This window comes from Bos taurus, chromosome 3 (genome assembly GCF_002263795.3).
Source record: "Bos taurus isolate L1 Dominette 01449 registration number 42190680 breed Hereford chromosome 3, ARS-UCD2.0, whole genome shotgun sequence".
NCBI lineage: Eukaryota > Metazoa > Chordata > Mammalia > Artiodactyla > Bovidae > Bos > Bos taurus.
This window is the reverse complement of record NC_037330.1, coordinates 51,382,232-51,399,334: the sequence shown is the minus strand read 5'-3', so window position 1 is coordinate 51,399,334 and position 17,103 is coordinate 51,382,232. Positions and strand designations below refer to the sequence as shown.

The 17,103-nt window shown below is 36.1% G+C and overlaps 1 protein-coding gene across 4 annotated transcripts in view; it reads left to right on the top strand.

Annotated features, from left to right (window-relative positions):
• BRDT (bromodomain testis associated) overlaps positions 1 to 13,610 on the top strand; it is a 57,290-nt gene extending 43,680 nt beyond the window's left edge. For 2 of the 4 annotated variants that reach the window (XM_059884576.1, XM_059884577.1), the window contains 5 exons: positions 2,978 to 3,084; positions 6,221 to 6,426; positions 6,948 to 7,122; positions 11,567 to 11,695; positions 12,025 to 13,610. In XM_059884576.1, the coding sequence (XP_059740559.1) occupies positions 2,978 to 3,084; positions 6,221 to 6,426; positions 6,948 to 7,122; positions 11,567 to 11,650 (572 nt within the window). In that variant the 3' untranslated portion in view covers positions 11,651 to 11,695; positions 12,025 to 13,610. Of the gene's footprint in view, positions 1 to 2,977; positions 3,085 to 6,220; positions 6,427 to 6,947; positions 7,123 to 11,566 lie in introns of all 4 variants that reach the window. The other 2 variants (NM_001075852.3, XM_059884575.1) reach the window with 2 other exon arrangements.
• Positions 13,611 to 17,103: the final 3,493 nt, after the last annotated feature.

Genomic DNA, 17,103 nt, shown 5'->3' with positions numbered 1-17,103 from the left:
ATTGGAATGAAAACTGACCTTTTCTGGTCTAATGGCCACTGCTGAATTTTCTGGCATATTGAGTACAGCAGTTTCATAGCATCATCTTTTAGGATCTTAAATAGCTCCACTGGAATTCCATTCCACCTCCACTAGCTTTGTTTGTAGTGATGCTTCCTAAGGCCCATTTGACTTCGCATTCCAGGATGTCTGGCTCTAGGTGAGTGATCACACCATCATGGTTATCTGGGTCATGAAGATCTTTTTTGTATAGTTCTGTGTATTCTTGCCACCTCTCCTTAATATCTTCTGCTTCTGTTAGGTCCATACCATTTCTGTCCTTTATTGTGCTCATCTTTGGTATAAAGTAAAAACATTTGCCCTAAAAGAAATGAAAGTAAAATTTAAGGAGGTGAAGAAGGTGGAAATTACCTGATCTTCTTGAAAGATTAATATTTCTGTATTTGTTGTTGTTTAGTCACTAAATTGTGTCTGACTCTTTTGCATGTCCATGGACTGTAGCCCACCAGGTTCCTCTTTCCATGAGATTTTCCGGGCTGGGCTACTGGAATGGGTTGCCATTTCCTTCTCGAGAGGATCTTCCTAACCTAGGGATGGAACCAGCACAGGGATTAACCTGGTCTCCTGCATTGCAGGTGGTCTCCCCACCATACCAAAGACCAGTCTTCATCCAAAGAAGGTGATGTTGTATATGTGGTGGGATTGGAAGGGTGTCCTCTATTATGAGCTCCTTCCAGAAAACCAAATGATTCCAATTAGACCAACTGAAAACAGCACTTGACATAAAGTGTCTGGAATTAACATATAGCACACACCTGCACGTGTGTGTGTGCTCAGTTATGTCTGACTCTTTGCAACACGATGGACTGTAGACTACCAGGCTTCTCTGACCATGGAGTTTTCCAGGCAAGCATAGTGGAGTGGGTTGCCATTTCCTACTCCGGGGGATGTTCCCGACCGAGGGATCAAACCCTCATCTCTTGCGTCTCCTGCATTGACAGGAATTCTTTACCACTGTGCCACCTGGGAACCTCAGAAAAAGCATAATCTTCTATTTATTTTGGTCTTTACAAAATTCTCTTAATGGAAAAAATTTCAATTCCCTGGAAGACTGTAAAAGTAACCTGGAAATGAAGTCACCTGAAAAATGGTAGAAGGTAGTAGAACAAAATGGTGAATATGTTGTTCAACAAAGTGCTTGGTGAAAATGAAAAATGTGTCTTCTATTTTTACTTAAAAACCAAAGGAACTTTTTGGCCAATAGATCAGGTTCAGGTCATAAAGAACCTTGATTTCTAGAGACCTTGGACTTAATTGTAATGGTATAGTTAGTGGGGAGCCAATGAAGATTTCTGGAACAAAGCGTGTGCTTAAGTGCAGTTAATCTGCCAGTATTGTGTAGGCCAGTTGGAGGGATGGGGAAGAAGAGACCAGAGAAGACGGCTAAAAATTAAGCTATTAAAGTAATACAAAAAAATTAAGCGATAGAAAAAGGGAAAAGTTGAAAGAAAGCACAAAGGTTGAGTGAGCAGGTCTTCAAAAGATGAATATATGCCAAGTTTTAGTAACTAAAGGTGTATACGCCTTGGGGCTCAGTCCGTAACCCAAGACTGGATATGGGTCCAGGTTGACAGACCTGGAACACAGATGAATAACAGATGTCTGATGAAGGATGAGTTTTGTAGTGTTTTAAAGTGCCAGAGGGCATTCCTATGAAGTTGTTTTTCAGTCAGATCCTTGATATACTTGGCTTCTGTGACACTGCTCTCTTGATCATTAACATCTCTGAATGTTCTTTACAGATACCTACTTTTATCTGCCTGCTGTATATATTGATAGTACTCTGAGTTACATCCTTAAGCCTTTATCATTTTACTTTACTCCAGGCTTTTCTAGCTAGATTCTGAAGCACAGGCTTACTAAGTAGGATCCCCTCTACCCTCAGCTTTCAGCAATAGGCTTGGAGCAGACTTCCTGTTTATTCAGGTATGCCATACATTGATCATCTTCCACTTATTATGGCATGTAAACCCCTTCATGGATCACAGCCTTGTCGTGGCGAAGGGGCTTGTGTAACTCAATGAAGCTATGAACCATGCCGTGCAGGGCCACCCAAGACGGACAGGTCATAGTGAAGAGTTCTGACAAATTGTGGTCCGCTGGAGGAGGAAATGGCAACCCACTCCAGTATTCTTGCCGTGAAAACCCCAAGAACAGTACGAAAAGGAAAAACGATATGACACCAGAAGATGAACCCCCCGGGTCAAAATGTGTCCAGTATGCTACTAGGGAAGAGCAAAAGCCAATTACCAATAACTCCAGAAAGAATGAAGCAGCTGGGCCAAAGCAGAAATGACACTCAGTTGTGGATGTGTCTGGTGGTGAAAGTAAAGTCCAGTGCTCTAAAGAACAATATTTCATATGAACCTGAAATGTTAGGTCCATGAATCAAGGTAAATTGGATGTGGTCAAGCAGGAGATGGCAAGAGTGAACATCGACATCTTAGGAATCAGTGGACAAAAATGGACAGGAATGGGTGAATTTAATTCAGATGACCATTATATCTACTGCTGTGGGCAAGAATCCCTTAGAAGAAATGGAGTAGCCCTCATAATCAACAAGAGTCCGAAATGCAGTACTTGAGTCAATATCAAAAATAACAGATGTTTTCGGTTCATTTTCAAGGCAAACCATCCAAAATGTCAGCTATACTTTATGTTGACTCCTCCCCACCCCCCAGCCAAAAAAAGAAAAAGAAGAAAAAGAAATATAGGGAGGTAAAATTTCCAGTGAAAAATGTTTATTTTAGTGTTACAATTCTCCAACTAATGATACCCCAAAATTAAGAAGCATAAAAAAAACTGGTTATTTTGTTTTCATAGTTTCTAACATAGAAAGGGGGAAAATGTCTAATTGTGGAGAATCAAGATGAAATATATTAACTTGACTGTACTGTTTAAAAATGTGTGCATCTAGATGATTCTGAACAACTTCTGAATGGCCTAACTGTGATGCCTCAGTCCAGTGATAATGACACAGTGATGTTAGAATCAGAATATCAAGGTCAAGTTCCAGTGCAAAAGGTAAGAATAATGTTATTTTTTTCTCACAGATCTTGAAGAAATTTACAATTGAATATAGAAATGGCACAGAGGTATTTTAAGTGCTAATTTGAATGAATTTTGGATCTCTTAAGACTAACTTTTGCCTATTTGTTAAAAAACAGAAGTTAAACTGTGAGCAACACCTTTCCCCACCCTCTACCATCAGTCCTCATATTTGTGTTTAATTTCAAATTCTAGAATGCTGGTATTTGCCAGCTATCCTTATTTTAAAACATGTTATAAAACTAGCTTTTACAATCTGTTGTAGGTGATTTCCTCATGGAGTCTTCTGGGTACTTAATCTCAGACCACACATTGATCAGTCTTTCAACAAGTATTCTAGATGTTTGGGATACATTAGATACATCAGGTACTATTCTAGACATTTGAATATAGTTGTTGTTTTTCAGTCACTAAGTTGTGTCCGACTCTTTGTGATCCCATGGCCTGTGGCACGCAAGGCTCCCCTGTCCACTGTGCCCCGGATTTTACTCAAATTCATGTCCATTGAGTTAGTGATGCTATCTAACGATCTCATCCTCTGCCGCCCTTTCTCCTTTTGCCTTCAATTTTTCCCAGCATCAGGGTCTTTTCCAATGAGTCGGCTCTTTGTATCAGATGACCAAAGTATTGGAATTTCAGCTTTAGCGTCAGTCCTTCCAATGAATAGTCAGGGTTGATTTCCTTTAGGAGAACTGGTTTGATCTCCTTCCAGTCAAAGTGACTCTCAAAACTAATTGTCAGAAACTGACCATGAATGAGATATTCACATATCCCCTCTTTTTTCTCTCCCTTCCTTCCTTCCATCATTTCCTATCGACATTTTGGACTGGATAAGTTTTTATTGAGAGTATGGTCTATACATTGTAGGATGCTTCACAGGGACCCTCACCTCTACGCACTAGATGTTAGTAACACCCTTTTCTTCACCCATATTTGACAACCAAAAACTTTACTGACATCACCATATGTCTTCCCTGGGCAAAGGAGAATCACCCTCAACTGAAAAGCACTGCCTTAATTTTACCTCGAATCTAGCTATTGCCCCATCCCTGTAATTTGCCCTATCAGAAGAATCGATGATGTCTAAAATTGCTGTGTCCCTCCCAAAGTCTTGAAGGTGTGAGGAAGTCAGGGTCTTCTACTAGTTCTCTCTCTGAACATCCACTGTGGTGCTTTCAGTTACAGTCTCTCTGCAGATGACTCAGATATATACTTCTAGACCTGGCATCCTGTGAGTTTTAATCCTTTTTGATTTCTCAGTCTCCTGAAGTCAAGGAATTGCTAAACTCTTTGGCTTTTATTTTCAAGATGTTTCCTTTTCCACTTCTACCTCATAGACCAGGCTTTATTGCCTTCAATGTAAGCTCTTTGTAATATTTATAATGCAGACTGACTTGAAACCCTCCTTGTTCTAATCTATTTTTATTTATTTATTTATTTTTGGTTGCACTGGGTCTTCATTGCGGTACTCAGGCTTCTCATTGCATTGTCTTCTCTTGTGGAGTATAGACTCTAGGCACATGGGCTTCAGTAGTTCTAGCATGCAGGCTCTGTAGTTACGGCATGCAGGCCCTAGAGCATGGGCATGGTAGTTGTGGTACACGGCTTTAGTTGCTCCGTGGCATGTGGAATCTTCGCAGACTAGGGATTGAACCCATGTCCCCTGCATTGGCAGGCAAATTCTTATCCACTATACCACAGTGAAGTCCCCATTCTGCTTTGAACATTCTTTTAACTGTACTTCTTGATGTATTGCTCTGATCGTATAATTATTATATACGAAACCTTCAATCGTTTCTAGCTTTGACTTCAAAATGAAGATTAAGCACCTTTACATTGTGACTCCAATTTAGCTTTTCCGTCTTAGGCATATGCCTATGTTTTTCCTTCTGTGAGGAATGCTTTCCATTCTCACCTCAAAATCTTATTCTTCTCTGTAATATCTGAAAAATTGTCCCATACTCCAAACCCAAATATGAACTTTCCTGTTTTAGGGTCTGCCAGAATTTTATTGCAGCTAAATAGGCATTTTAAGGACAAAACCAGAGACCAGGGTTTCATCCTGGTTTCATCCTCCCTTTATTTCCTATTAAGTATACTACCATGTTATGTTTCATGTCTCTATCTGCAGGCAATATTCTTTAACTGACTCAGTAGAAAAGTGAAGTGTGAAACTAGTATTTAGCCCATTCCATGGGTAGGAACAAAAATAGGTTTTATAGGTAACATATAAGAAAGACTTCATAAATACAACTGGGTGACCAATGGTGAAGGTTTGTATGTGTGTGTTAGGGGTGAGGAAGGATGTTTGACTCCTTTAATAAAATATATTATTAAAAGTTTACTTTTTTTAAAAAAATGTGGTACTGGAAGATTTTCAACTACATACATTTCTGTTGGTCAGCCACAGATCTTTCCCTTGGCCTGTTTCAGTTAAGAACAGCGATCACAAGCAGTTAATTCTTTTCTTCATACCAAAGAAAGGAAAACAAAGCTATGTCAGAGGGTTTTCAACAAATACTGTACCATTCTTACTTCTTACAGTCTTTTTGCCATCATCTTACTTTGCCTCTAGAGATTAATCACTTGTATACTTGCTTTATTTTTTGCATAGAATAATTTTTTTAAGATTGTAACTTAATTTTTATATTGAAATACAGTTGATTTATAGTGTTGTGTTAATTACTGCTGTATAGCAAAGTGATTCATATATACACATATATATATAATACATACACACACACACATTTTCCATTATGGTCATAGGGTATTGATTATAGTTGTCTGTGCTATACAGTAGGACCTTGTTCATAAATGTCTTGATTACAGTGACCAGTTAATTTTTATATTCTTTATAGATTATCATACCCTTAACATATGTTTCACATTAAATTGAAATAACTGTCAAGCATGCTGTTTTAATTTGGTCTTAGATGAATAATTGAATTTAGCTGATTTATTATCCTATTTTTTTCTACTTTAGTAACCTTTAACTTTAGTAAAATTACCTAAAGCCTTTGGAATCTTTATTTTTGATTTTTATCAAAAATAATATTTTTCTTCCAAATAGTTGACATCTTTAGATGTATACTGAATCAAATATTTGTTTTAGGATATAAAGATCAAGAATGCAGATTCTTGGAAAAGTTTAGGCAAACCGGTCAAAACATCAGGTGTACTGAAATCATCAGATGAGCTCTTCAACCAGTTTAGAAAAGCAGCAATAGAAAAGGAAGTAAGAGCTCGAACACAGGAACTAATACGGAAACATCTGGAACAGAATACAAAGGAACCAAAAGTATTTCAAGAAAATCAGAGGTCTGTAATTATTTGGATTAGTGGAGATTTGGGGAGATACAGACATGTATTTTAAATATATTAAATTTCTTTTTTGTAAGTGATTATATTCAGCTATTTAGTAGACCACTGAGCAAATTATATTTAGAAAAGTGAATTTTTACTGATTTTTTAAAAATTAAGTAGTAATACCTATTTTAAAGGGGATATAAATAATCAAGTGATTAAAGAAGCTATTAAAAATACTAATATTCCTAAATTATAATGGTATCATTATTTTCCAGAAATGTCTTAATATTGTTTCCATTCTATATATAAGAAGATAATGGTAAACTTTGGTCATAATTTTCCAAAACCTTCTCTTTGTTAACATATATTGCCCTATGTAAAATTTGACATCAGAAATATTAAAAAATAATGTCGTAACATATGAAGAAGGACATCTAGAACACTGCTTTATATTTGTCATTTGACAAATGTATCTTCATAATAAAAAGTTTTAAGGAGCTTGAAACCTACTTTTCACTTTACTGTTTCTTAAGGGACCATGGCTTCACTCTAGAATCTTTTCCAAATAAAATGCAAAACAAGTGTCTTGAAGAAGAACAAAAAGAAGATCAGCAGTCACAGGAAGCTCAAGATAAAGACAAACTGTGGCTTCTGAAAGACCGAAATTTAGCACGGGAGAAAGAGCAAGAGCGGAGGAGAAGAGAAGCAGTAAGTGAATTTTAGTTTACTGAATCTAACAAAGGAAAGATTTAACAGGGCAGTGTCTTTACATGTTCAAAGATGTATTCTAGGTGGTTCTTCAGTAACAATTACCTCTTTAGTGTGAGGAGTTACTTCTTTAGTGAGGATCAAGTTCATTCTAAAATTAGAAAGTAAAATTAAAATCTCATAGTTAAATGACACAAGCATAGCATAATAATAGAGTATCAATCCTCGAGCCTTTGGGTTTGGGTTTGAACTTTGGGTTCAAATCCTGGTTCTTCCATTAAATAGACCTTAGAGCCTGGGCTATTCATTTAACCTCCTTGTGCCTCAGTTTCCTTATCTGTAAAGGTAAAAGGTGAAATGAATTTACTTGTATTAAGCACATTTGAAAATGCCTGGCACAAAGGTAGAATCACTTACTGTTGTTATTCTTGAAAAACCTATAAACTACCTGTGAATTGTGGCCAAAAGATATGCCATCTTAGTCAGTGTTTAGTTCAACTCTGCATCAAGTTATATGTCAGTTATACCTTGATGAAACCGGAAACCAAAACAAAAAAAAAAAAACAAAAACACCATAAAATTTCTATTTAAGGTGTTCTTAATATATAAAAAGTATAGAATTCTTCCTTTTATCTGTGGATTATTTAGAAGTGTGTTATTTAGTTTTCCAAATATTTGGAAATTTTCTAGCTAGTGAAAATAATAGAAAATTAGTGATTTCTAATTGAATTCCATTGTGGTTAGAGAACACATAATATCTTGAATTATTTTAAATTCACTAATAAGACTTGTTTTATAGCCCAGATTATGATCTACCTTGGTAAATATTCTGTATGCACGTAGAGTTCCCACATGTTCCTACCCTTTCCCCTACCAATCACAGTCTCTTCCACCATTAACATCCCACTTTAGTGTGGTACATTTGTTATGCAATCTATGAATTAACATTGCCACACCATTGTCAATCTTGGTTTATCAAGCAAAGTCTATAGTTAGCATCCGGGTTCACTCTGTGTTGTAATTTATGGGTTTTGACAAATGTATAATGACATACATCAACCACTGTGGTACTCTCCTTTTGCTGAAAATTCCCTGTTCTCCTTATGTTCACCCCTCCCTCCTAAACCTTTACAGCCACTGATCTTTTTATTGCCATAGTTTTGCCATTTCCAGAATGTTATATAGTTGGAATCTTTAGTGATTGCAGTTACTTTTGTATTAGACCACTTGAAGTTGTCCCATCTCAGACATTAGTCATAATATCTAGAAGTTTGATTTGGGTATTTTTAATGTTTTTAGTAACTCTGTTAAACTTTTGAACAAATAGAATACAATTATCATAATTGTTTAATGGGTTCTCTGCTAATTCTAATATTTGTCACTTGCATGTTGGTTTCAATTGATTGATTAATCTCCTTTACAGATAATGTTTTTCTCCTTCTTTACTTAACCTGGTAACCATTGATGCCAGATATAAATTTTATCTTGTTGAGTGTTGGATATTTTTGTAATCCTGGAAAGGTCATGTGAACTCACAGGTCATACAGAAGTACTAGTTCCAGAAGAAAAAAGTCATTGCCCTTTGCTGTAGTGTTGACTGGGCTTACTAGATGGCTCAGTGGTAAAGAATCCGCCGGCAAATGCAGGAGACACAGGGTTTGATGCCTGGGTCTAGAAGATCCCCAGGAGAAGGAAATGGCAACCCACTCCAGTATTCTTGCCTGAAAAATTCCATGGAGGAGTCTGGTGGGCTGCAGTCCATGGGGTCACAGAGTCAGACATGACTAAGCAACCGAGCACACAGGTAGTATTGATTATGATACAAATGAATTTCCTAGGAAATAAAACACAAGTTTTATCAGCTTATTTATAATGTGAAGACAGAAACAAACTGTATTGACCAGTGTTGTAACATATGATGGAGTTTACTTTAGAGCAATATGCTCTTATACAACAGCAATCCCCAATCTTTTTGGCACCAGGGACTAGTTTTGCGGAAAACAGTTTTTCCACAGACTGGGTGGGGGTGGGGTGCTTACCAGATGATTCAAGTGCATTACACTTACTATGTACTTTATTTCTGTTATTACACTGTGATATATAATGAAATAATTGTACAGCTCACCAAGATGCAGAATCAGTGAGAGCCCTGAGCTTGTTTTCCTGCAACTAGATGATCCCATCTCAGGGGATGGGAGACAATGACGTCTGAAGTGTGTTGCTTATGTCCAGTCTACTCCATAATCTCCAGTCTGTGACCTGGGGGTTGGGAATCTCTGTTACAGAACTTTATACAGTTATAGGAATGTGCTTTACTCAATAAACTATAATACCAGCTGCTGCTGCTAAGTCACTTCAGTCATGTCCGACCCTGTGCGACCCCATAGACGGCAGCCCACCAGGCTCCCCCGTCCCTGGGATTCTCCAGGCAAGAACACTGGAGTGGATTGCCATTTCCTTCTCCAATGCATGAAAGTGAAAAGTGAAAGTGAAGTCGCTCAGTCATGTCCGACTCTTCGTGACCCCACGGACTGCAGCCCACCAGGCTCCTCCATCCATGGGATTTTCCAGGCAAAAGTATTGGAGTGGGTTGCCATTGCCTTCTCCATAATACCAGCTAGCTACATGTTATTAGGACTTAAAACGTGGCTAATGGAACTAAGGCAGTCAAATTTTCATTTTATTGAATTCTAATAAATTTAAATAGCAAATTTTTATATATATTTTTGAAGTTCTTTATTAAAATTTAATTAGTACTTTACTAGAAGTATTTCTCTAGTGACCTAGGAATTTTTCCTTTTGGTACTCACAAGGGCCTGACTTTAGCTACCCACAAGTAATATCTCAGCAACTTCCTGCTACCCAACAACCCAACTAGGCAATCTGGTATTTCTAAAATCCAAGCATTTTTTCTGGAACTCACTGGAACGTGACTAGAAGTGCCACCTCTAGCAGCTTGACAATTAAAAACTTGACTTTGGAGCTACCTACTATCATTCTTGACACTCCAGACTCTTATGCTGCAGCTTCTGGACCAGATTGGTACTGTAAATGGCAGCAATAACTTGACATCTAGCATAAGCTCCCTAGGAGAGCCTCTGCCAGTTCCCTTGACCCAAATTTTGATCTTAAGTTTGAATGGTTGAAGTGTATATTAGGACCACCGTAAAAGGAATTTCCAGGTTATAGTGTCAGCTGCAGAGAGCTTTAGTATTTAAATTGTGGTATCTAAGGTTAATTGGTACAGGCAGTATCCAGTTTGATATCAATCAATATCCACAAATTCAGATTTAGTCAAGATGGAAGAGAATCTAAAAGTACTTTTAAATAAAACAAATTTCATTACATATTTTTGGAACTTTGTGGTAAGCCTGGATACTTAGAGATAAGAGTATCAGTGATATTTAAACCAGGACAGTGTATCCAACATTCACTGGAACATTAAAAAAGAACTTCTGAGGAACTATTTGCTTGGGCTAGACATTTGGTATCCTAATAGCTGGTGCTAGGAAAATAGCTGGGGTTAAGATCTAAGAATTTACCCTTGTCTCTAAATCATATTTAAAGACATTTTCATAGTTTTTAAGAATCACACAACTTCTTATTAAATAATATCCTTTTGGTAACCAAGTCATAATTCTAAATCTCCCACATAATCAGAGAACACTGATTCTTATCCAGGAAGTCAACCAACTGGTTACAAACTGGTGCTACTACTGTGAGCTGCTACTGTTCACTGGTCTTAAAAAAAAATTGAACTTTCATAGTTGGTGTCATTTTAGTCTTTGTGGCAAAGACTAACTTTTGTCTCATGGACATTTAGAGAAGTCTTCAGAGTATAGTAAGAAAACATTTGTTTCTTTTGTCTTAATTTAGCTTTTCCTATACTTTAGCTTATTTTATTTAGTTTTTTAGCATATAATAAGCAAAACTGTGCTGAATGTTATACATTCAGTCTGGTTGCTCTTCATAAATACCTGTATATAAAATAAACTTGGTTAGACAATTTGCCTTAGGTTACACAGTATTGGGCAGAATCATGACTTTACCATTATATATTATAGTTCTCTCACATGGGTAAGATAGTAGTTCATTAAGAAAATAATTTTGTGTGTCTAGTCCTGTATTGGTTAGAGAGACACATCAAACCATGTAATCTTAGTTCATGTGTAGATTAACACTGAGAACTTTCTTACTTGGAGAGATAAGTTAAACTTGTTCTTTGTGTTCTTGTAAGTTTTAATTTTTATTTATCATGTGAAAGATATTTTAACAAAAATCAGTAGTTGAACAGAAATAAGTTATGTACAAACTCATTATGTTAAATGAAGTGCATTCATTTTCTGTGTTCCAAATATTGCATTATCATTTTCTTATATAGATGTAATACAGTGAAGGCATAAACTTTTAAAGTAACATTTATATTTTCTCTTCTTTTCTACAGATGGCTGGTACCATTGATATGACTCTTCAAAGTGACATTATGACAATGTTTGAAAACAACTTTGATTACAACTCAGTTTTTTGATTAACCATCAACTTAAATGAATTATAAAAGATTAAAAAGCAAATGGTAAAATGATTGCTTTCCAACACCAAGATACCAACTTAAATTGTATTTTGACTGCTCTAAGATGATTAAACAATTTTCACTTACATTTTTTGATAACTATATGTTCATTTTTTAATGACATAATTTATAGGAAATTTTATAGTTTTGAATACCTAAAAATTGAATAAACTCCCAAATGTTATTCATTTTACCAATATTCTACTATATATTATAGATCCTATCTAAGCAATGAAAATCCCAAAAGATGGTCCCTTCTTGTTTTGATATAGGGATCAAAAAAAAGAGTTCTTGTTGAGTTTCTAACTTCGTTTTTTTTTTTTTTTTTACAGGGAGTTGTCCTTAAATGGAGTTCAGGCCTCTTTTTGGAGTATAGGGCCCTTTTGTAATGTAAATAATGTTTCAATGAGCCATGATTCTGCCTGGGTTTCTTTAAATGACTGTGTGGCAAAATGTGGGGCCTACAAGCAGGGTTGTTTTGTTTTGTTAATTTATTATTTTATTTACTTTTAAAAATTGAAGTATAATTAATCTTTAATACTGTGTTAGTTCCAGGTGTACAACATAGTGATTCAATATGTCTGTATATTACAAAATGATCACCATGAGTTTGTAACTTTTAAAACAGATATTTGTCTGCCTTCAGAAATATTTAGAACCTCTAACAAATAACACCTGGTTTCTTGGAGTGTCAGATTTCATAAGGTTCTCCATTGGTTCTATATTCAAAATTTATATTTATTATCTATGGTTTGAAAGATGTTAAATTTGAGACAAAATAACAGTGAATATTAATTATGTATGTGTCTAAGAATCTATACATTTCTTAATATGCATGTGATAGCAATGGATGTCTAAATTTTTACTTAACTATACTAAGTATTTAAATCTGTGAAATATTTTGTTTCATCACCCTCAAGTTGGAATTATGTATAAATTATGTATATCAGCTTCATCTATTTTAAAATTTGGACTCTTGTAACATTCAGGCACTATTCCAGTATCATCTAAAGTGAAAATTCGAAGTGTATATGTATTATAGAGAGAAAGAGAAAGTTTTCTTGGCTTTATTTATTTTTATAATCAATATGATAATTTTTTGAAATATCTTTAAGCTGTCAACCATTTTAAAAATATGATTAACTCGAGGCTGAAATGGTGGTGATACCTTCATGAAACAGCCAGAATAAAAGTCATAGTCATACATATTATACTATATTTTTAACCAAGAAATTAATATGTATATATTAAACAGTATACATTGTTATTTTCCTAAAAGAGCATATGGACTTATCTATATATTCTAATTTATATTTCTATATAGTCTAATTTATATATATATATAGTCTTAGATACATCAGAAATGCATAGTGGTTACCTCTAGGTGATGGGGTTATAGGGTTTTGTTTTGTTTTTTTCTTTTTCTTTAGACCTTTCAATATTTTCTGGTTCATTTAAATATTTATTATGTAATGCTTTTAAGATCTATGGGAAATTTTCCATTTTGAAGAGAATAAAAATACTAAATAAGAATTTACTCTGTCAAATACACATTAACTCTTTTCAACAACTGCCTTTAAATAATAAAAAATTGCTCAGTGAATGATTTTTGTCTACAGCTAAAAAGAAAGTTCAGCTTCATTAATATCCTTTTACATTAAATGGTTTACTTGAGGTTTTTCTATAAACCTTTGGAACATCCCTTATAGAGAGCTATGTTATGGTTATCTTTTTAGTTTAACCAATTTAACATTTTAACCTTTGCTCAATCAGTAAGAGATCTGGCACATTATAGATAGTCAACAGAATTTTGGTAGGCTTAAGTCAGTTTTGCAGAGAAAATATTGATGTATAACTAACTGATCCTTCCTCAGTTTGTACATTATTTCTTAGTAAAAAAAAGCTTGACTTCTTTTAACTTCTTGCATTGGTTTTACTTGTTAACAACATTATCTATATAATCAACCTTTTTGCTTTATTTTTCCTCTTTTTTTCTTGAGTTGTTCTCGAAGAGTGGTCCACGGACCAGCTTCATCAGCATCATTTGGGAACATGCAGATTCTCAGACTTAAGACTCACTAAATCAGAACCTCTGGTATGGGGGCCAGCAACCTATAGTTGAACAAGCCCTCCAGTGATACTAATACACGCTGAAGTTTGCGAACCACTGCTCTAACTGAATCCTGGCTGTCTCCTGCAGGCTGTCACTATTAGCACCTATTTTTTCACTAACAGTTTTCTTCCCTTTGTAGTGTTCAGTTCAGTTCAGTTCGGTTCAGTCGCTCAGTCGTGTCTGCCTCTTTGCGACCCCATGAATCGCAGCACACCAGGCCTCCCTGTCCATCACCAACTCCCGGAGTTCACTCAAACTCATATCCATCAAGTCGGTGATGCCATCCAGCCATCTCATCCTCTGTCATCCCCTTTTCCTGCTGCCTCCAATCCCTCCCAGCATCAGAGTCTTTACCAATGAGTCAGCTCTTCACACGAGGTGGCCCAAGTACTGGAGTTTCAGCTTTAGCATCATTCCTTCCAAAGAACACCCAGGGCTGATCTCCTTTAGAATGGACTGGTTGGATCTCCTTGCAGCCCAAGGGACTCTCAAGAGTCTTCTCCAACACCCCAGTTCAAAAGCATCAATTCTTCGGTGCTCAGCTTTCTTCACAGTCCAACTCTTACATCCATACATGACTACTAGAAAAACCATAGCCTTGACTAGATGGACCTTTGTTGGCAAAGTAATGTCTCTGCTTTTGAATATGCTATCTAGGTTGGTCATAACTTTCCTCCCAGGGAGTAAGCATCTTTTAATTTCATGGCTGTAATCACCATCTGCAATGATTTTGGAGCCCCCAAAAATAAAGTCTGCCACTGTTTCCACTGTTTCCCCATCTATTTCCCATGAAGTGATGGGACCAGATGCCATGATTTTAGTTTTCTGAATGTTGAGCTTTAAGCAAACTTTTTCACTCTCTTCTTTCACTTTCATCAAGAGGCTTTTTAGTTCCTCTTCACTTTCTGCCATAAGGGTAGTGTCATCTGCATATCTGAGGTTATTGATATTTCTCCCTGCAATCTTGATACCAGCTCGTGCTTCTTCCAGCCCAGCGTTTCTCATGATGTATTCTGCATATAAGTTAAATAAGCAGGATGACAATATACAACCTTGATGTACTCCTTTTCCTATTTGGAACCAGTCTGTTGTTCCATGTCCAGTTCTAACTTGCTTCCTGACCGCATATAGGTTTCTCAGGAGGCAGGTCAGGTGGTCTGGTATTCCCATCTCTTTCAAAATTTTCCACAGTTTGTTGTGATCCACACAGTCAAAGGCTTTGGCATAGTCAATAAAGCAGAAATAGATGTTTTTCTGGAACTCTCATGCTTTTTCCATGATCCAGTGGATGTTGGCAATTTGATGTCTGGTTCCTCTGCCTTTTCTAAAACGAGCTTGAACATCTGGCTACTTGCAGACTATTCTTTCCTTCCCTAAATACCCCAGGTTTTAAGTTTTTCATGATCATCCGACAATACTACCCACAGTCATTTACCATCCCTGGTTCACTCCTCCTTATTCCCCGGAGGTCTTAGTCTCTGTTTCACTGTCACTCTCTTAGTTGACAACTTCTCAGTCCTTTGACTTCTCTGCTAATGATCTTGATTCTCATCAACTTTAGCCACTCTCTTGTCATTGCCAACAACTGTAACTCTTCTTAGTCTCAATTTCAAGTGTCCTTTCTCACTGCTTGCTCTTATTTTTTCTTACTTTGGATAGGCCGTGACTCCAGCAATCATTAGACCTCACTAGGACCCGCAGTCCTTTAATCCTAGTGCCTTTTCATAGTATTTCTCCTCTCTATCTCTCACTTACCCAGAGTCTATAGTATATTATTATTAATAATCGCTCCCTTGCATATACTGTCAACTCCGTTGCTCCATTCTTTGTTGAATTACTTGGCAAAACTCTAGTCTTTATTAATCTTACTGCCTGCTCTGCAGCCATGAAATTGGTTAGAGAAAGGCATAAACCTCCAAGAAAAAGGCACAAATCACTACAGATCCTATAGTCACTAAAAAGATAAAAGGGGATACTACAAATAACTTTATATTCATAAATTTGAAGAAATGGACCAATTCCTCAAAAAATATAACCATCAAAGCTCAATATTAAATAATCTAAATAGTCCTACACCATTAAAATTTTTTTAATTCATAATTTATAGCTTCTGAAAAAAATCACCAAGCCCATATGATTTCACTGAAAAATTATACCAAACATTTAAAGGATTAGTAACAATGTAAAAGAGACTCTTACAGGAAGAAAATCTATTTCAGAAAATGTCTCTTCCATAAATTGGCCTATTCTGTAATTTTTGTCAATAGGACAAATTCTATCAACAAGAATACTTCCCAACTAATGAGGCCACTATTACCCTGACAGTAAAATCAAAGACAGTAGCAAAAATAAGTAAAAGCTGCAAACTGTTATCTCTAATCTCCAGCAAAACACTAGCAAACCAAATCCCATAATGTATGAAAAGAATTATCAACCCCAAAACCCAAGTCATACAAATTGGAAATGAATAAAACTCTTGTTTTTGGTGTGGTTTTTTTCCCTAAATTTCTTTAGCTTTAATTTTCCAAAATATTAAATAATGGAAGCAGGAATCATTCATAATTCCAATTTTATTTTATTTTATTTTTTTTTACGAAGGCGCAGTGGCCTCGGACCGAGGGCAGTGGGGCAAGGCTGGGGCAGGCGGGGGCGGCGCGCCAGCAGGGCCGTTCGGCTGGGGCCGAGCCGGGCCCACGGTCCATAATTCCAATTTTAAAGACAATGGCTGCAGTATTTCACCATACACTATTTTGGGGGGTAACTATAATGTTAAACAGTTTCTAAATAAATTTAGCTTTCAGTAATAGCTGATGAATTTTTGCATGTGACTTTCTACACAAAAAAAAATCCCAAGAAATGTTAAACCATAGTTAATAAGTGATTTAAGCAGGGTCACAGGATACAAAGTCAACATACAAAAATGTGATCTCTATATGCTAATGAGAATGTGAAAACTTAAAAAACAGAATATCTAGGTATACACTTAAGAAAACATACAGGAACTGTATGCTGTAAAGTACAAAATGCTTATGGAACAAATCAAAGGAGAAAGACCTAACTAAATAAATGAAGTGACAACAGAGTAAAATGTCAGTTCTCAAAAGCACACCCTATCAAAAACCCAGCAGTTTTTCATAGACAAGTTTATGCTAAAATGTATATGGAATGGGAAGAGGACTAAAATAGTAAATATTGACCCCAAAAAAGAATGACATGAAGAGTCATTCTGTGTGATGTTAAGAGTTCCTGTAAAGCTATAGTAATCAAGAAACCAGAAATCAGTGGACTAGAATAAAGA